The 21,080-nt window shown below is 37.8% G+C and overlaps 1 protein-coding gene across 11 annotated transcripts in view; it reads left to right on the top strand.

Annotated features, from left to right (window-relative positions):
- The window catches only part of HP1BP3 (heterochromatin protein 1 binding protein 3), a 37,033-nt gene that overhangs the window by 2,065 nt on the left and 13,888 nt on the right, over positions 1-21,080 (top strand). For 3 of the 11 annotated variants that reach the window (XM_043444983.1, XM_043444982.1, XM_043444992.1), the window contains exons 2-8: positions 3,305-3,497; positions 3,941-4,040; positions 6,793-6,946; positions 8,229-8,388; positions 11,427-11,570; positions 13,681-13,761; positions 14,447-14,601. In XM_043444983.1, the coding sequence (XP_043300918.1) occupies positions 3,402-3,497; positions 3,941-4,040; positions 6,793-6,946; positions 8,229-8,388; positions 11,427-11,570; positions 13,681-13,761; positions 14,447-14,601 (890 nt within the window). In that variant the 5' untranslated portion in view covers positions 3,305-3,401. Of the gene's footprint in view, positions 1-2,217; positions 2,273-3,301; positions 3,498-3,940; positions 4,041-6,792; positions 6,947-8,228; positions 8,389-11,426; positions 11,571-13,680; positions 13,762-14,446; positions 14,602-21,080 lie in introns of those variants that run through there. The other 8 variants (XM_043444988.1, XM_043444987.1, XM_043444990.1 and 5 more) reach the window with 7 other exon arrangements.

The following is a 21,080-nucleotide window of genomic DNA, read 5'->3' as shown; positions in this document are numbered from 1 at the left end:
CTTTTTGTGACATTACTCCATAAGTATGAATATAGTGAAAGACTTTAGATTGGAAACAATTTAGGGTAATCAGTGCAAGGCTCATGACATAATATGTAAGGTATTGCAGACATTTTATGGTAAAATACGAAATAATAGCACTTTCCTTAAAGTGCATGTTTTCAAACTTACCGGAAAACTGAAATACATGTTGAACTCCTTATTTTTCTAGTGCTTGCTCTTAAGGTAGAGAAAGTAAATTAAAACTCTGAAATTATGGACTTTCTACTTTTACAACCTTTTCTTTACTGCCTGTATTTAAACAGCTTAGCGCTTCCCTTGACAAAAGCAAATCTTTGTATTGTTCATCTGACATTAAACTTAAAAAACAAAAACAGATTCATGACCACAGGAAGTCCAGACAAACCACAGGTAAACTGAGATTGATTTGTCACATATAAGAACCCAGATGAAAAACTTAACGCAAGTTTCGTTTATTCTTTCCTTTTAACAAATATTTGTAGAGCACCTATTTAGAGCCTATTATGCTTCCTGGGCAGGAAATATAGGGCAGTGAACCAGCCAGATAAGATCTCTGTCAGGGAACAAGTGTGGCAGTCTAAAAGTCTGATCATTCAGAAGTAGCAGCATCAACAGTTAGATTAATGGGTACTTGTTAAGGCAGTTGTAAGTTAACCATCCAGGTAATTTTGTCAGCTCTGTGATGAACCATGAACTGAGGAAATAAGTCATTAACCAACCTATTATAAAGAGAGCCTTAAGTTACATGACCTTTATTAAGGAAATTCAGAGCTGAGGCATACATTTCTTAATGTTTATGATAAGTTTTAAATTTTTATCTTTTAAGTGTTTTTCACACGTGCTGAACATAGAAATAAGTACTGCCAGGTGTTCTTGTTCATTCAACATTTGCCCCTCAGTATTTTTTTTTTATTTTATTTTTGGCTGCACAGGATTTTTGTTGCTGGGTGCAGGCTTTCTCATTGTGGTGACTTCTCTTGTTGTGGAGCACTGGTTCTAGGCACGTGGGCTCAGTAGTCGTGGCTTAGTTGCCCTGCAGCATGTGGGATCTTCCAGGACCAGGGATCGAACCAGTGTCCCTTGCATTGCAGGGCAGATTCTTAACCACTGGACCAGCAGGGAAGCCCTCCCCCCAGTATTTATGCTGCACCCACTATATGTTGGGCATGCTTCTAGGTACTGGGAATGCAGTGATGAATTAGTTCTAGCCCTTGTAGTACTTACATTCTGCTGGGAGAGACACATAATAAACAAGCAAATAGACATACATTGAGTTACAAGTGGTGTTAAATGCTGTGAAGAAACCTGAAGAAGGAAAAGGATGGGAGGGCTTTCTGAGGGGGTGACACTGGGCTGAACCTGAGTGAAGTATTTAGGGAAAGAATGTTGCAGTATGAGAACACAGCATGTGTAGAACACTGAGGACCAAAAGGTCTGTGTGTCTGGAGTCCAGAATAGAGTGATGGGGAGGTATAAGCAGGAGAGTGTCAGGGTATGTTATTTTGGTGGATGCATTCAGGAAGCTTGGCAAACCAACTTATTTTTCAGTTATTCCAACTTGGGCATACTGCTTACCTGACCTGATTTAAACTGATGTTCTTGGGTCAGTGATGTCAGGTGTCTATGGACCATGTACTTGTTGCCCCGGTTTTAGTCAGTTTTATCATTTTAGCATTGAGAATAACTTATTTGCACCCCCACTCCCTTTCTAAAACTTGTTTTAATTTTGAGCAATTAGTAAATATAGAGTTGACTGGAAAGGTTTTGACATTTTTTTAGTGTTTTATTTACAGGGAGAATATATATTCTTTTAAAAGATGCTCTATGGAAAGAGACTACTGAAGGTTTTGTTAATTTCACAGTATCATTTTTCAGCCTAGCTAATATTATCATGGGTTAAGAAAGATGAATTAGCAGTATCACTTTACCAAGAATAACCTGATCATGAAATTGTGCTTCTGAATGGTATTTAAATGTAAAAGTATCATCAGATTTGTGTTTTTTTAATCAAGGAACGTATATTACTGTAAGTGCTAGTTGGATAAGTAAGCAAGTTTTATGTATTGACATTTTTCCAAGGTAGACTTTTAGCTTTCACAAACCTTAGGTAGTGTCCTTAGGCCCACAGATTAGAAAACAAGAATTTTTTTGCAAGTATAATTATTTTTTATTAAATTTATTTATTTTTAATTAAAGGATAATTGCAATATTGTGTTGGTTTCTGCCGTACATCAACATGGATCAGCCATAGGTATGCATATGTTCCCTCCTTCTTGAGCCTCCCTGCCACCTCCCACCCCATCCCACTCATCTAGGTTGTCACAATGCCCCCAAAAAACAACTGTTTTTATTTCTGTGTTTTATAGTTTTTGACATAAATTTCTATGTGAGCATTTTAAGTAGTCTTTGTAACAGTTAATAACTATTACCTGACAAATTGAAAGCTCTTAAATTCCTAGACAAGTTTAGAGCTTAAAGCAGAAGTTGAATGACTAGTCTCCTCTTGCCCAGTTCTTCATTAATGTTCATTAGCACAAAGATCTAAACACCTAACTGATCATTTTCTTTTAGAGAAATTTTTATTATAAAGTGTCCTTGATTCTCAGATGAGATGGGAGCAGAGGGTATTAAGCGATTAGGTAAATTTGAGTGATCTTACATAGATTTTATTTTTCAATATTTAATTTTGTTCTTTTGTATTAATTTTGCTTAACATTAAAAATAATGACAAGGTCTTAGAAGCATGCTTAATCTCCTAGGTGATGGTCTGAATTTGCTTTTCTGAGTCTGGAGGCTTTTAGACTGTCATGTTCTTCAGCAGTATTTTTGTCCTTGTATAACTTCTCTGATGGAGATGGAGTTAAGTTTGCAGTTAAGTTTCCTGACCCCTTTGAGAACATTAACATTTCTCTCTTTAGTAAAATGATCTTTGAGTAAACATAGATGAAACTTTTCTGGGTCTTTTTAGTCTATTCTAAGCTCCTGATGGTAGGAGAAAGGACGGGGTTAGGTTCTTCATGAGCTTTCTGGTCCTTGCTGCCTTTGTTCATGTGGAAGGTGCAACAGCTGCTGTGGCCTGTGTGTTTGTCTTAGTCGCTGCTTTACACAGTCTGTATTTTGATAGTAATTTTTATCTTTCTGAATGATAACTGACCAAGTCATCTGTCATTTAACTATAAGTTTTATAGTGAATTTTTTTCCCCTTTGGATGTATATTAAATTTAGACGTTTTAGTTTAGTTTTGTTTCTGTAATCTTCACACCAGGTCTTTTCTGTGCTTTAGGTTGATGCTTCACACTGAAACCATTAGGAAAAATCCTTGTGGTTAACAGCAGAGGCTTCAGAGTGTAACCTGTACTCGGGCCTAGAAATTATTTTAAATGGCGACTGATACGTCTCAAGGTGAACTCGTCCATCCTAAGGCACTCCCACTTATAGTAGGAGCTCAGCTGATCCACGCGGACAAGTTAGGTGAGGTAGGGGCTGACACATTCTTGAAGCTCACTCTTGGATCAGTCCCTGACTTCCAGGCCCTGCTGGGTCCTTCTTGGTACCTGTTCCTTCCTCTACTTTGGGGAGTCTGGGTTATGAATCTAAAAAAATCAAGTAGATACAAAGTTCTTTTCATCTTCCCTTACCCCTCAAACTCCTGAGAAAACCTCCAAGCTTCTAAATTTATTTCAAATCAAGTATAATTATTTCCATTTGAAATTCTAGCTAAAATAAAACATTTTGAAAAGTACTTCTTAAGAACCATATTTTCATTTCAAAAAAACTTGTTAAAAAGTAATTTGCATCAGATCCTGGAGTCGACTTGAAGAATTCTCCTACATCTTCTGACACCTAGTTAGCCCCCCTTGAGAAAGAGAGGAAAGATAATTGTTTTTGCATGTGTGATTATGGCCATTTCTTTTCTCAGAAGGTAGAAGATAACACCATGCCGATTCGTCGAGCTGTGAATTCTACCCGGGAAACTCCTCCCAAGAGCAAGCTCGCTGAAGGAGTAGAAGAAAAGCCAGGTAAAGTAAAGCAATGGACAGGTTAAAAAGGCCAGCGTTTCTGCTCCAGGTTAGAGTGTCCCATAAACACCCTTGGGGAGCATTTAGAGAGAGAAGTGGTACTAGTTGGTATGTCATTTCCGGACCCTCTGGGCAAAGAAAGAATTTCACCTTGTCTCTATAAAGATTTCTAGAAGGTGAAAATTTCGTGTTCTTGGAATTAAAAATGGAAAGATTGTTGGAGAGAACAGAAATGGTCAAAAACGTAGCTTCTGGGCATACAATGTCATGGGGAGGAAGACTGGGAGAATGAAGGACTAGGGCCTTCAAGATGGACAGGGGATGGCTCAACCGGAAGTCATGAGGAGGCCGTAAGGGAGCAAATGGGTGATTAAAGTGTTGGTTTGTAACTTTGGTGTTGGTGGAGAGAAGGTTGGCCAGATAGAGATGGGAACATAATAAATCGAGAAAAAGGTAGAAGTATCAATCTGGAGTATTTGTGCTCCTTTATTGCATATCTAACCACTTCTTCAAGTGTAACTGCATTTCTTGTTCTTTTCGTGACCTTCTCTCTCTTTTCTTTGCCAGGGATGAGCACATGGTGCTGTCCCTGTTATAACTATTAGAACTGAATATTTGCTGACCAGCATATATTATGAATAAAATAAACCGTGCACCCTTATTGCCTTTATCATTGGTGCACCAGAGGTCTACTCTTTTCTAGCTAAGCCTGAGTTTTCTCTCAGAATCCTCAGATGAATACTATAAACATCTTGGGTACTCTGGCCTAAGGCAGTGAGGAGACAAGGGAATTAGCATATTAAAAAAAAATAGTTGCTGGTGAGTTGGAGGGAAGGTTATTTTGTCCAGCACTGGGATAAACCATTTGATGGCCTACCTTAATCCACATTTAACAGCCAGCTGAAGTCACTGATAACATGAGTTTTCAGAATACACCAGTGTTCAGATGTAAGAGGTATTAAGAAAGTCAACCAGGAATTTATAAAGGACCAATAACAGACTCCCAAGTTCTGTTTATTTGTCTTATCTCTGTCCTTTTATATAGTATTTTGTATATGAAAATGACTGGACTTCACTCATGTTTTGAATTTTATAAATCTGAAAAGGTAGAATAGTTTAATGAGTTGGAAATAATGTCTTATATGTAATACATACACATTATCAGCTGAGCAACTGAACTTTTATTAAACCGTAAACTTTTAGGAGAAAATAAAGTGAAATTTAATTTGTAACCCTGTTGTTACAGTGAAAGTGTTAGTCGCCCAATTGTGTCCGACTCTTTGTGACTCCATGGACTGTAGCCTGCCATACTCCTCTATCTGTGGAGTTCTCCAGGCAAGAATACTGGTGTGCGTTGCCATGCCTGTCTCCAGGGGATCATCCCCACCTAGGGGTCGAACCCAGGTCTCCTGCATTGCATTTACCGTTTGATAGATCTCAATAAACATTCTTAGCTTTTCAATTTTTTGAAGTAAGGCAACGTAAAAATAAGTAAACGTGACTAAGTTGTTACACAGCCAGTTCGGTTGAACAGTTAGGTCAAATAGTTGAGACAAAGGGTAGTAAAAGATGCATCAAGATTTAAAAAACAATATTTTGTAGTTATCTGTATCACCAGATATAGTTATAGTGATATGTTATAGTGAAGTTCTAGCCTTAATATTTGCCAAACAGCTATAGAAGCAGCAGAAGAGGCCAAAGGAGAATGGGAATCATAGTATACAAGTGCTGGCCTACAGGTTTTCCCTAAACCATTTTATACAATGTTTCTGACAACTCTGTGAGGTAAGAGTACTCAGAAGCATCAAAGAACTTGCCCCAAGATAATGAACTAGAACATTAGAAACTCTGAAATTGAATCCAGATATATCTGATCCTAGAGCCTTGATTTTGGTTGAACATATGTAGGAGAATTTTTTACTTATCTGCATGTCTGGTTGAAGAGCATAATCCAGGATGATTTACAAATTACAATTGACTGTCCTGAAATTTGGGCTTCACTGGTGGCTCAGAGAATCCACCTGCCAATGCAGGAGACTTGGGTTCGCTTCCTGGGTCGGGAAGACCCGCTAGAGAAGGAAATATTTATGTGAGGGCTCCAAAGAAGTCTTCATTATGCCAGTAATAAGTGCACATAATTTAAATGACCAATCTCTTCAAACATATCCTTTTTTCTTTTTGCCTGATTTTGGCCCCTGACATTCTTCATAGTCTCTGCTTAATCATTTCCTGGGATTCTGTGTTTCGCAGTAGCTGCTCAGAGACCTCCTGAGAAAAGACTTGACAGGCAACTGCAGGCCTCAGTATTCCCCCACTCATATTTCTACCCTTGCCCAAATCATTTGACTTGAAAATTTCATTTTAATTTTTTATTATTTATTCCCTTACTAATACTTGTTAAACTATAAAATGGCTAATTTCTTAATTATGAGTCTTAGCCTTAATATTATGGAGTGTAGAACAAGAGATTCGATTTGGGGTAAAAGGAGTTTCACTTGCTATGTAATTTCCTGATTCTTTTCCTTTTTTCACATAATGGTTTGGATCGGCAACCCATTATATAGACAATTTGAGTGATAGGAAGGAAAAAAGCTGTACTTGTAGTCATTTACTCATTTTAGAATACAACTGTTAATTGGAACATTTGACTTAACCTGTTTAAAGAGATGAACTTTTATCCTTTTATTGACTCGGGCTCTAATGTATTTACTTGATGCAATTCTACTCACCTGTTTTACTGGTTTATTTTAAGAACCAGATGTAAGTTCAGAGGAATCTATCTCTACTGTAGAGGAACAAGAGAATGAAACTCCACCTGCTACATCTAGTGAGACAGAGCAGCCAAAGGGGCAACCTGAGAATGAAGAGAAGGAAGAAAAGAAGCCTTCTGAGGAAACCAAAAAGGAGTAAGGATTTAAGCCTTCTTGCTTTTTATAATTGAAGACTATATAAAAGGAGTATAGATCAGATTTTTTTTTTTTTAAGTGGTATAATGTTAATTTATGCTGGATACATGATATTTAGATTTACTTTTTGGGGAATTATCTTTTGAAATAGGCTTATGATGTAGTTGTATGGCCTATTAGAATTTGTAGTGGTTAGAACAATGGTTTCACTAATGTATAATTCATTCTTTTCGGCTTCAGAACGTGTTTTTCAGTAAGAAATGAAACGTGACTTTAAAAGTCTGACCTGGGAGATACTTCATCATTTTATTCCTCCCTCTATGCCAGGCGTGAGTTATTTTTACATGTTTATGTTAGAAAGTGTTAATCTATACCAGGACATTGCTAGAGTGACCTAAAACTCTGTATATATTTGAAGAAGTATTCAGTTGGAGGGTGACTTGGAGAATGTGAAAGCAGAATTTGCTCTCAGTAATCTGTACAGTGTAATGGTGATTCTTTTTTAATTAAAATTACTTTTTGCAGGACGGCTGGTAGCATTTCATTCATAATTGGTGAGAACAGTTAGGAATTACTTTTAAAATAAAAGGATGATTTAGAAATAACTATACCTTCCAGGTGGAATTCTAATCCTTCATCCCAGTATCATAGGTATTTGTAAGGTTTGTGGAATTTTTAGCAGCTACCCTGTATTTTAGATGCATGGGATGTTTTTATTATTACTTAGAATAAAATTTGTATAATGCTTTATAATTCACAAAACTTTTTATAAACATAATCTCATAATTTCTTGAAGCACCTTGTGAAGTACTTGGTAACATGTTTCTGTTTTAAGCTGAGGAGACTGAGGCTCAGGTCACTTGCTAAGTAAATGTTAGAGCTAAGAGTCAAACCCAGGTTTTCTGACTTCAGAGCTTGAGTTCTTTGCACTGTACTGAATTGCATCTGTTGTAGTTGTTACTGGAATACATTTTAAAATTCTCATTTCTTTTATGTACTGGCCCTTCATACTTGTTCAAATTTATATAACTTCTCTTTCCTGTGTGCACCCGAGAGAACACATCTTTTTGGTTCATTTATAGTACCCAATTTTTTTTTTTTTTTATAGTACCCAATTTTTAAAAAATGTTTTATTTTGTAAAATGCTTACTTTACATATCACTTCAATATGGAAATGAATTAAAACATTGATTTTTATTTCTCTCCAGTCTTTTCTTCTTTCTGACTTTATACTTCTTTCTGAAGAGTTTATCTTGCATAATAACAATTCTTTGTTTTAAAGTGAGAAAGATCAGTCTAAAGAAAAGGAGAAGAAAGTGAAAAAAACAATACCTTCCTGGGCTACCCTTTCTGCCAGCCAGCTAGCCAGGGCCCAGAAACAAACACCGATGGCTTCCTCCCCACGTCCCAAGATGGATGCAATCCTAACTGAGGCCATTAAGGCAAGTTTTTATTTCAAGCAGTTCATCATAGATTTATTCTGTTTGTCTCTTGCGTATTTGAAAATGGAATACTCCTGTGCAGACATCAGAAATCTTGCTCTGCTTCCTAAAAGAGATCTAAATAGAAGAGAGCCATTGCAAAGTTCATGTTTTTATAATATTACATTTGGAGAGTGCTGTTAATTTTTTTAATAACTCCGATTTGCTATAGCAAGTAATTTTAGCTTTTAGTTTTTTTTTTTTTTAAACTGAGTTTCTTTTAAGTGTAGTTTTTTTTTTTTTTTAAGTGTAGTTTTTATTTGACGGTTAAGCATGTTAATTCAATCAACACACCATTATGGACTAGTTTCTCTGTATCAGGTAATCCCACTAGTGATATAGCATAGTATAAGACAAACAGAGTTTTTGCCTTTATGAAATCTATTTGTGACTCAGGGTAACATCGAGAAAATTTTTATTTTAAAAATGTATACTTATCTTTACAGTTTCCCTAGTGGCTCAGTGCTAAAGAATCCACCTGCAGTGCAGGAGAGGGGGGTTCGATCCCTAGGTCAGGAAGATAACCTGGAGAAGGAAATGGAAACCCAATCCAGTATTCTTGCCTGGGAAATCCCATGCAAAGGAGCCTGGCGGGCTACAGTCCAAGGGGTTGCAAAAGAATTGGCCACAACTGAGCGAATAAACAGCAGCAGCATACTAGCCTTAGTAGTTGGTTATCTTTCACACCTGAAAACTTACAGAAACTTTTAGAAAACGTATAGGAAAAACTTACAGGAAACTTTCAGAAACCTCAGTACTTTGTTTCATCACCTAGTCATTCCAGAATACTTGGAAAAACTATCCTCCTTCCATAGCTTTATAACTTTACTATAATTCATTGACTTTCATTAGCTTGTGTGATCATCAGATACTGTTTTCCTATTTTAAGGGAATCGTCTCATCTGACCTTGCCTTTTTGTGCGTAAATTTTTCTGGCTAATTTTGCTGTGTTGATTTTATGTGATCACATGACAGAGTAGTTAAAATAGAAGCCACAGATTCTGATTTCCTTTTGCTAGGATCTGAGTCAGAACTGGGGAGAGAAGGCTTTAGGTAAACTTAACAAAAAGTGACCTAGGTAGGAAAGCGGAGCCTCCTGGTCATGCTTAGAATTCGAGAAGCCAGCAGTGACACAGAAACTGGGAAAGAGCTCACCTTCCAGCCTCTCCCTGCGTTCCTTCAAGGTTACTGTCAGCTCACTAAGAGAACTTCCTTGGGTTAGATAGCTTGACTGTAGTGAGAAGTCTGGTTTTTGTGTAGCCTTTTTTTAAGGATTTCACTTTGTGATTGGGTTTCCCTGGTAGCTCAACTGGTAAAGAATCTGCCTTCAATGCAGGAGACCCCAGTTTGATTCCTGGGTCAGAAAGATCCTCTGGAGAAGGGATAGGCTGTCTACTGCAGTGTTCTTGGGCTTCCCTGGTGGCGCAGAAGGTAAAGAATCAGCCTGCAATTTGGGAGACCTGGGTTCAATCCCTGGTTGGGAAGATCCCCTGGAGGGAGGGCATGGCAACCCACTCCAGTATTCTTGCCTGGAGAATCCCCCCAGGAGAATCCCTCCGAGGGGATAAGCGGAGGAGGCTAGCAGTCCATGGGGTGGCAAAGAGACAGGACTGAACGACTTTTAGTCACTGAGGAAACTGAGCTGTGATTGCTCAGCCCAAGTTTGAAACAGGATTATAGTGAAGGTGAAGAAGAGGCTGAATATTTAAACAATAAGACATTTAAACAGTGTGTGCAGTTCTAAAGAACAGTTTAAATATGTTTATGCGTATTTACTTATACATATTTAAATTTAAATATATATATATTTATACAAATGAATATATACGTTGGGTTGACCAAAATGTTCATCTGTGTTTCTCTGTAAGATCTTATCCAGTGGGTCATGTGTATTCCATGCAGTGTAACAAATTATAATTTCAGATCACTGATATCTTTTTCTGAATTAAATCATCTCTCAAATAGATGGTATCTATTTTCATCTTATTGTCAGTTTGGTGGAGCAGGGGATTATTGTAGCCTTAATGTTCTTTTCTGCTTGATATTCTTTACTCTGTAAGAATCAGGAGTAAAGTTAAATCGGTTGTAATAGGTTGGAGACATTTGCTTGAAGTAGATGATCCTTATTAACACAGTCCATATTAACCTGTTCTGTATTGCAAAGTCTTTTCTGGTCCATCTGTCTGTGACATTTTTCTTTACTGTCAGTATATAAGCTTTCACCCAAGTCTTTATCCAATAACAGTTAGTAAATCCTATGGTCACTTTATAGGTAACAGCTACACAAAATTGGTGGACAACAGATACTGCGTGGGTATTTCAAAATGTAAAGCATTTGAAAAAAAATTGCTACCTTTGTGGCCTAATGACATGCTTGAATCTTCCATAGACATTAGTCAGATGAGGTATAGAGAAATAGGATGGGAAAGGAAGAGGGCACTTGAAATAGCAGTTGAATGCTCTCATTGTTGTCCAAAACTCCCCCCTTAAAGCTTTGCATTTGTAAACTCAGTTTTATGCCATTTATTCAGATTGTCTTTGCTTATATTATCTGCTAGCATCCCACAAAGCCTGCAGAGAAATATTGGTTTTGGTGAGCCAAAGGTAATTCTGTAAAGTGGGCCAAATCTATGAACCTACAAGCTATAGGATGTCCTGGTTTCCTTACTTTAATGCTAAAGATGTCTTCTAGGTACAGAATAGAATTAGAATGGGAAGAGCTTCTTCATTAACACAGAACGTTGTTCACATGTTGTATCTTCTCTTTGGCTGTTTTGAACAATTTAAAATTGTTGTAGAAATATTGCTAATTCTGTATTTCTCCACAGTCATGATGAACTGAAGTTACCAGAAATATTATTCATTCTTTCCTGACATTTTTATCATCCATTATCAAGTTCACTTCCAAAATAATTTATTTTGAAAACATACGTGTCAGAAAACACGTAAAAAACAGCTATTTTAAATTAATGTGTATGGTTTAATAATCTGTTTCCTAGGCATGCTTCCAGAAGAGTGGTGCATCCGTGGTTGCTATTCGAAAATATATCATCCATAAGTACCCTTCTTTGGAGCTGGAGAGAAGAGGCTACCTCCTTAAACAGGCACTGAAAAGAGAATTAAATAGAGGTGTTATCAAACAGGTATTAAATGGTTATTTGTAATAAGCATATATTAGCTATAAATCCTATATATAGTAACATTTACGCTTTTTGTGCATTGTGAGTTAGTTAAAATAAGTTGACATGATGAGGGGCTTATGCTTAACCTGGTTTTACCAAATCACTGGTGCCAATTAGCTTTAATAAGTATTCTTAAGAACGGAAGCAATATGATAGTGTAAATTTTTTCTAGCTGCCTGTACAATTTCTTTTTTAAGTATTTATTTATTTGGCTGTACTTCATCTTAGTTGTGACATGCAGGATCTTTAGTTGAGGCATGTGGGATCCAGTTCTTTGGCCAGGAATTAAGCCTGGATCCCCTGCATTGGGAGCACAGAGTCTCAGCCACCAGACCACAAGGGAAAGCCCCTGCCTATACATTTAATTGGATTTCCTTTGGAGGCGGCTTGTGCTTATGATTATGTAGTGGTACAGGTGAGAAGTGGGGTTGAGATATCCTGTTGTTGCAGCACCAAAAAAGATCATTGTTCTTGTCTTAGGTTTGTTAGTTTTAAAACCCAACTTCTGTGACTAGACTGGTGATCATAAATTAGCTTTGTAAATAGGCTTACCTTAACTTACTAGTACCTAAATCTGTTAAAGCTTTTGGAAGCATTGGATAAACCTGAGTAAATTGAGAATAATACTTAAACCAATATTGATTTCAGACATAAATCCATATTACTTTGCATAGTATATCAAAGCACTACTTAGAGCTGAGGATACTTTGTACATCATAACGAATATAGCCAGTATTTTATAATAATTTTAAATCGAGTATAATCTGTAAAAATATAAATCAGTATGTTATGTACCTGAAACTGCACAATATTGTAAATCATCTGTACTTCAGTTTTGTTTTTTGTTTTTTTTTTTAAACTCCACATGACAAGATCATGACACTCTAATGCCAGAATGAACTTTCTTGTCTGCACATTCTTCAGAAGTCCAGAGGGATGAAGTAACTCCCGAGGTCCCATGGTAGTAGCAAAGATGGTTCTGAGGATCTAGTTCACTGCAGTCCCAGAGTCCTATTGCCTTTTTTCTGTATCTTTCTGCATTGTTTGATTAATACAGAATTCTGTGCCACTCAGCCATTTAAACTCCTCTTAGGAACTTTGAATGAGTACTTGATTTCACAAATCCATTATTGAATGTTTCCTGTGTACCAGGTGCTTGGCGGTCCATCAGTGGGGAAAACAGTTTCCTGCTGTGGAGCTTATATTGCAGCTTTCTCAAATGTTGTAAATCTCATGTTTAGCCTTTAAAGTAACCATTGCTTAAAAAGAATTATCTAACCGATATAATTAGAACCAGAGACCTGTATCATAGTGTATGTCAGCAGAGTTTGTGAGCTAGCTTCATGTTTTTCTTCATGACGATATAGTTTGTGACCTATTTTGCCTCATAGGCTGGCCCTCAGTTTGGTGCTTCAACAAGTTTATAGGCTGAAAGCATTTGATTGCTATATCCCTAGTGGTGTGGGTAAAGCCAAAGTGTGGAAGACTCAGGTTAACCTGAAATTCTATGACAGTGATTTGTAAACTGTGGAAATATGTGGTAAGACTTGCACATATTACCATGTGCAGTGTCTAAAATTAGATAACTTTTCCCTTATACAGTAATAATCTCTAATGGACAAACTGTAGGAAGCGTTGTGGCCTGAGATTAGGCTCTGAACTTTTGTCAAGGAACTGTCTTCCTTTTAAGGTAGAGGTTTTCTCATTTTCCGAAAAGATGGTGTCCCTTCTTCCATGGGACTTTTTTTTTTTAAAGCTTGTAGTAGACTGTTAAACCTGTTATCACAATAGCATTCTTCATTCTTCCCCAATTTTGTAGATGAGGAAACAAAAGCTGAGAGAGTTTATGAGGTGTCTAGTATTGCATAGCTAGATAATATCATAAATAGTGTTCAATCCCAAGTCTTTTGACTCATCCACTCTTTTTTCTCTGAAGAGTTTAACAGCACTTTACATTAGTTCTTGCATCACCATGCCCTGTAATTTAGTCTAGTTAAAGTTACTAATATGAGTACCAGAATCATTTAAAGTAAAAACACTGGTTATTGCAACTAAAGTTAATTTACTTTAGGTAAAAGGAAAAGGTGCTTCCGGAAGTTTTGTTGTGGTCCAGAAATCGAGAAAACCGCCTCAGAAATCCAGAAACAGAAAGGTAAGAAGTCTGTACCAATTTGCTTGAGCACTAATACTGTTGGTGCTACTAAACAGTGTTTACTGAGTGTTCCTTGTGCACTGGTCAGGGAGCTACGTTTCTATGAAGGCCTGGAGAGGTTGTAATTCATTTGCTCATATAGTTTAGCCAGAGGCTGTGCGTCTAAGTACCCTATATTGAGTCACGGGCAGCTGTATGAGTTACAGCTTTTTGCTTTTTTGTGAAATACCTTTTAAACTAGAAAAGGCATACAAGTACATTTCTACCCAACATTAGATCCTAAAAGTACTATACCTCAAGGCAGTTTTTCTTTAGTGTAGGTACTAACTACACTACCCTTCCCCCAGACACGTACGTTCATTTATGGAAAGTATACAATAACTCTGAAATATGTAGTATTTCCTCTGAGTCAGTGATTGAAATCACGACTGTTCGTCTACATTTTTGTTTTTACAGTTTTATATATATATTTTAACTGTCCCAGTTTGAAATTTTTACCTCAAAGAAATCGCCACGCAAGTGGCATTACATGATGGTGCAGTGATTTGTTTGAATGTGCTAAAAAGGGATAGTTTTTCTTTTGGCTAGTTGATTTAGCAGTCAGCTGAGGAAAGCACTTGTGTTGAATATAGAAGCAGTAGAACAGAAACCTGTAATGATGATCATTTTTGATACTACATTTCAGAACAGGAGCTCTGCAGTGGATCCAGAACCACAAGTAAAACTGGAGGATATCCTCCCACTGGCCTTTACTCGCCTTTGTGAACCTAAAGAAGCTTCCTACAGTCTCATCAGGAAATATGTGTCTCAGTATTATCCCAAACTTAGAGTGGACATCAGGTAAAAGCCAGAGGCCTGCACTTTAAAGCACACATGTCTGTTACTTCCTTAGCCGCTTTTTCATGAGAAAGGAGAGAGATTAAATATTTATTAAGGATTACTTCTAGGTGAGCTAGGAATAAAACCTTTTATTGTGGGTTTCTTTTTTTGTCCCATGATATTTTCCTTTTCATATCTCCATATGTAGTTTCTTTTTGAAACTCCAGCCACATGTTGACCTTCATAAGACTACCATAGAATAACTTTTCATGGTCAACTGCTAGAATATTCAGCATTAAACCATGTCCTTTCAGCTGCTTATTGTTAAAATTTTCACTTTTTTATTGTGATAAAATACAGATAATACGTAAAGTATACCTTGTTAGCCATTTTTAAGAGCACAGTGTTAGTGCTCTTAAACACTTTAATGTGGGCTTCCCTGGTGGCTCAGAGGTTAAAGCATTTGCCTCCAATGTGGGAGACCCAGGTTTGATCCCTGGGTCGGGAAGATCCCCTGGAGAAGGAAATGGCAACCCACTTCAGTATTCTTGCCTGGAGAACCCCATGGACGGAGGAGCCTGGTAGGCTACAATCCACGGAGTCGCAAAGAGTCAGACACGACTGAGCCACTTCACTTGACTTCTCTTCACGTCACCTTTGATTGCACCACCCATCTCTAGCATTCTTTTCAGTCTTATAAAGCTGTAATTCTGTACCCATTGAACAAGAACTCTTTGTTCTCCCTCATCCCCCCACCCCTGGGCACCACCATTCTACTTTCTGTCTCTGGTTTTTGACTACTGTAGGTACCTATCTCATATAAGTAGAATCATACAGTGATTTTGTAACTGGCTTATTTCACTTAACATAATGTCCTTTAAAGTTCAGCCATATTGTTGCATGTGTCAGAATTTCCTTTCTTTTTAAGAATGAATGTGTGTGTGTGTGTGTGTGTGTGTGTACACACACACTCTACATTTTGTCTACCCATTCATCTGTCATTGAACATTTGGGTTGCTTTCATGTTTTAACTGTTGTGAAATAATGCTGCTGTGAACCTTGGTGTATTAATATCTCTTTGAGACCCTATTTTCAAATAGCCAGAAGTGGAATTTCTGGATGATATGATAATCCTATTTTTAATTTTGTGAAGAACCACCACACTGTTCTCCACGGTGACTGTTACCATTTTACATTTCCACAATCAGGCCGCAGGAGTTTTGATTTCTCCATATCCTCACCAACACTTATTTTCTGGTGTGTGTGTGTTTGTGTGTTTTTGTTTTTTGACAGTAGCCATGCTGACGGGAATGAACTGGTTGGTAGCTCATTTATTGTTTATAGAGTTATAATCCAGAATATAGGAGAATTCAGGCTTCTGTAGCACTTCTACATAGAAATAGCATAATATCTTCATCATTCAAACATTTCAGGTAAAACTGAGAGAATTTTGATAGTAATTCATTTGTTAAAAAATTGCTACTTTAAAAACACCTAGACTGATTTTTTTTTTCTTTTGCTGTTGATTCATTTAATGTCACCGCTCTTCGGAAAATTTAACTCTCTTTTTACATCTTGTTAAATTTTTTGGGGGTGTAATTGATTTACAGTGTTTGTGTTCATTTCATGTGTACAGCAAACTGAATCTGTTATGTCGTTGTTCTGTCGCCAAGTCTTGTCCAATTCTTTGCAACCCCGTGGACTGCAGCACGCCAAAGTCCTTCACTGTCTCTGGGAGTTTGCTCAGATTGATGTCCCGTTGAGTCAGTGATACTGTCTAACCATCTTATCCTCTGACGCCCCCTTGTCCTCTTGCCCTCAATCTTTCCCAACATCAGGGTCTTTTCCAGTGAGTTGGCTCTTTGCATCAGGTGGCCAAAGTATTGGAGCTTCAGTGTTAGCATCAGTCCTTCCAATGAATATTCAGGGCTGATTTCCTTTAGGGTTGACTGGTTTGATCTCCTTGCTGTCCAAGGGACTCTCAACAGTCTTCTCCGACACCACAGTTTGAAAGCATCTATTCTTTGGTGCTCTGCCTTCTTTATGGTCCACCTCTCACATCTGTACATGACTAATGGAAAAACCATAGCTTTGACTAGACGGACCTTTGTCGACAAAGTGACACCTCTGCTTTTTAACATGTTGTCTAGATTTGTCATAGCTTTCCTTCCAAGGAGCAAGTGTCTTTGAATTTCATGGCTGCAGTCACCACAGTGATTGTGGAGCCAAAGAAAATGTCAGAGTTTCCAGTTTCTCCCCGTCTGTTTGCCGTGTAGGCCATGACGAAGAGGAGAGTGCTCTGTGTTGGACGACCGTCCTTATCAGGCCTCTTTTTATATAGAGTGGTGTGTGTGTCAGTCCCATTCTTCCAGTTTATGCCCCCTCTGTAAGTTTATTTTCTACTCTGTAACTGTTTCAGTTTTGTAAACAGGTTGATTTGTAACCTTTTTTTTTTAATTCCATATATAAGTGATAACCATGTATCTGTCTTTCTCTTACTTCACTCAGTATGAGAATCTCTAGGTCCATCCATATTGCTGCAAATGGTGTTATTTTGTTCTTTTTTATGGCTGAAGAATATCTCATTGTATATATGTACCACATCTTTATCCATTCCTCTGTTGCTAGATCTTTAGGTTGCTTCCATGTCTTGGCTATTGTGAATAGTCCTGTAGTGAACATTGAGGTAGATGCATGTTTTCCAGTTACTATGTTCTGCAGATACATCCCCAGAAGTGGGATTGCTTGATTATATGGTAGCTCTGTTTTCAGTTTTTTAAGGAACAAATCTCCATACTGTTCTCCGTAGAGGCTGTATCAGTTTGCATTCCCACCAGCAGTGGAGGAAGGTTCCTTTTTCTCCATACCCTCTCCAGCATTTATTGTTTGTAGTTTTTTTGATGATGGCCATTCCTGACGGGTGTAAGGTGTTAACTCATTGTAGTTTTGATTTCCATTTCTCTAATAATAATGTTGAGCATTTTTTCATGTGCTTTTTAACCACCTATATGTCTTCTTTGAAGGAATGTCTATTTAGGTCTTCTATTTTTTTATTTTTCTTTTTTTTTAATTGAACTGCATGAGCTGTTTGTGTATTTTGGAGATTAATCCCTTGTCAGTTGCTTTCTTTGCAAATATTTTTTCCCATTCTGACGGTTTTCTTCTCATTTTGTTTATGGTTTCCTTTGCTGTGCAAAAGCTTTTAAGTTTAATTAGATACCATTTATTTTTGTTTTTATTTTTATTATTAGACTGATTATTTAGATTGTCACATGTCCTTGTGGATTCGTGCAGGCACATTAAGTTGTTTAAGTTTTAAATTCACAGGGTTTATGTTTTGAATGTTTGTGTAAGTTCTTTGTTATGTTGACTTCTGGGAAATTGTGTTTGTAATCCAGAGTCCTTTCTATAGACAATCTTTGTGTTGGATGCACATTGTCCTATTATAGTTTAGTACCAGTATTTACCTTGGATTACTGAGGTATAGAATTAGAATTGTTGGGGTTTCAACTCAGAAGCCACATGTTCAGAAAAGCACTCAGTGGTCTTCAGAGTGGCCAGTTAGTCTTTCTGTCTGTCTTACTTCACTCAGTAAGAGAATCTCTAGGACCATCCATAAAGTGCCAAAGAAATGGGAATCATGGAAGTAATAAGTTCATAGTCCTTGACATACTTGCTGGACCAGTCTCTGTACCAGCATTTGACCCAGTTGATTGCTCCCATCTACATGAAACACTTCACTTGCTTTTCAGAACACTGCATCTTTCTGGTTTTTCCTCTCATTCTTTGTCAATCTCCTAAGGATTCCAGATTTCCCACCTGCCTCCTTAGTGTCTGGGTGTCCCAGGGTTAGACCTTAGGCTTCCTGTCATTCTTACAACCCTGATTATGCCCCTCAGATACAACTTTGGGTCTGATAGGCATTGTATGATGCCTACAGAGTGGATAATTCTTTTCATTCTCAAAGCTTTAAATACCACCTGTACAGTACTAGTGTATAGATACATAAATATGGCCCACATTTATTTATACAGATACCTATTGGCTATCACCACTTGTATGTCTGACTTGATGTGTCCAAAACCAGACTCATGATCCCCCTGTCTCCCAGCCCTGTCCCTCCTGTGCCACCAGAAAGGCCCTGCACTTCCATACCTCCTCCATCTCAGTTAATGGCAATAACATCTTTCCAGCTTCTGAAGTCAAAAACCTTGGGTTTATACTGGTCTCTAAACAGTTATTTTGGCTTTGTTTTTATATACATAAACAGACCTCTTTTCATTACCTCCACTATTGTCAATCTTTTCTAAGCCCACCATCATCTCTTACCTGTGTTAGAGCAATAATGTCCTGCTTTTCCCATACTCCCTCCCTTTCAGTCTATTGTTAACATAGCTATGAGAGTGAGACTTTTTAAAATGTAAGTTAGGTGATACCATCTTGCTCCTCAAACCTTCCAGTGGCTTCTCAACCGCCTCACAGTTTAATAGTTTAAAGGTGGAGTCTTTAAAATGGCCTACACTACATCCGCACTGCATCTCTGACCTAATCTCCTACCACTCTTCTCTGCCCTGCTGGCTTCAGAGACTTCACACTTGCTGTTCACTTTGCCTGGGTGGTTTTCTGCCATAATCCACTTTACTCTTTCTCTTCCTTTAAGTGTTTACTCTAAAAACTTGGAGTAAGACTCCACATGCTTGCATTGACTATCTTACTATTTTTAAACATTTTATTTTGGAAGTTTTCAAACATACACATAAATGTAGAGAGAATATAATCATGATACTAACATAATTCTGAACCAAGTTATAATTCCGTAAACATTATCCTTGAACATTATAGTACTCTTCCCTGGTGGCTCGGATAGTGAAGCGTCTGCCTACAATGTGGGAGACCCAGGTTCAGTCCCTGGGTTGGGAAGATCTCCTGGAGAAGGAAATGGCAACCCACTCCAGTATTCTTGCCTGGAAAATCCCATGGACGGAGGAGCCTGGTAGGCTACAGTCTATGGGGTCGCAAAGAGTCGGACATGACTGAGTGATGTCACTTTAACTTTTCAAACATTATCCAGTACCCAGACCATGTTCAAATGTCCTCAGTTGTCTATCTACAAAATGACTTTTTTTAATGGTTTATTTTTTCAAGTTAATATCCACACATGGTCCACACATTGCATTTGGTTGATGGGACCACTTAACTTACATTTGCAACCTTTTCCCTCCTCTCCCAAAGTGGAAAATTCTACCTCTGCCTTACTTTTCTGCATACCATTCATCCTGTTCTAATATACTATGTATTTACTCCTTTTGTAAAAAAATTACATGCACACCCACATTAAAATGTCAGATTCCTAAAGGCCAGGGTTTGTAAATTGTTGGCCTCTGTTTTCCCCATGCCTCGAATAAGTGAGCTAATGCGGGCCCTTTACCTGGCCATTTCGCTCAAGGAATTTATGCCTTGGAGCATATGAAATGAGACATGAATTTCTGCTACCATGTATTGGAGGTTGTAGAGCATTGTGGTAAAGAGCACAGACTTTGGAACCAGATGCCTGTGTTTAAATCCTGAGTCTGTCATTTTCTAGCTTTATATCTCTGAAAAAGTTATTCCTTTGTGTTTTGGTTTCCTCATTGATAAACTGTATAATTCAAGGGTTGTTAGGAACCTTTGTACATCTTAACTGCTTAAAATAGCTAACGTTACTAGTATTAGTCAGTCTGAATCCCAACGTAGGACTTCTCGGGTAGCTCAGTGGTGTTGAATCTGCCTGCCAGTGCAGGAGACACAGGTTGGATCCCTGGGTCAGAAGGATCCCCTGGAGGAGGAAATGGCAGCCCACTCCAGCTCTCTTTTTTTTTTTTTTCACTCCAGCTTTCTTACCTGGACAATCCCATGGACAGACAAGCCTGGCGGGCTGCAGTCCTTGGGGTTGTAAAGAGTTGGACATGACTGAGCAACTGAACACACATACAAATTCCAACATAATTCTTACGGTATGAGCATCACAACATACTAAATATTAAATATGATTCTGATGTTTAAAGTGACTTAAGGTGGCTCAGACGGTAAAGCATCTGCCTACAAACCCTGGTCAGGAAGATCTCCTGGAGAAGGAAATGGTAACCCACTCCAGTACTCTTGCCTGGAAAATCCCATGGAGGAGTAGCCTGGTAGGCTACAGTCCATGGGGTCACAAAGAGTCAGACACAACTGAGCGACTTCACTAAGGCGACTTAAACATGTAAGTCACCTCGTTTTTTTTTTTTTGTTTTTTTTTTTTACCTCGTTGTTTTTTTAGACAATGATTTTTTTTGCAACCCTAAAGAAAAACTAGGTATGTTAGCTTTACATGGGCTTTGGGTTGGCCTCTAAGAAGGTGTTTTTCAAAGGTAATTCAGCCATATGGCATTAGAAATAAAATCTTAATATTTAATCCTGTGTATGGTGTAACTTCATCATACTCATTTTTAGAAAATTGATCTAACAAAAAAAAAAAAGAA

The sequence above is a fragment of the Cervus canadensis genome, chromosome 24 (assembly GCF_019320065.1).
Source record: "Cervus canadensis isolate Bull #8, Minnesota chromosome 24, ASM1932006v1, whole genome shotgun sequence".
In the NCBI taxonomy this organism is placed as follows: domain Eukaryota; kingdom Metazoa; phylum Chordata; class Mammalia; order Artiodactyla; family Cervidae; genus Cervus; species Cervus canadensis.
The sequence above is the reverse complement of the archived record's forward strand: the minus strand, read 5'-3'. Positions and strand labels throughout refer to the sequence as shown.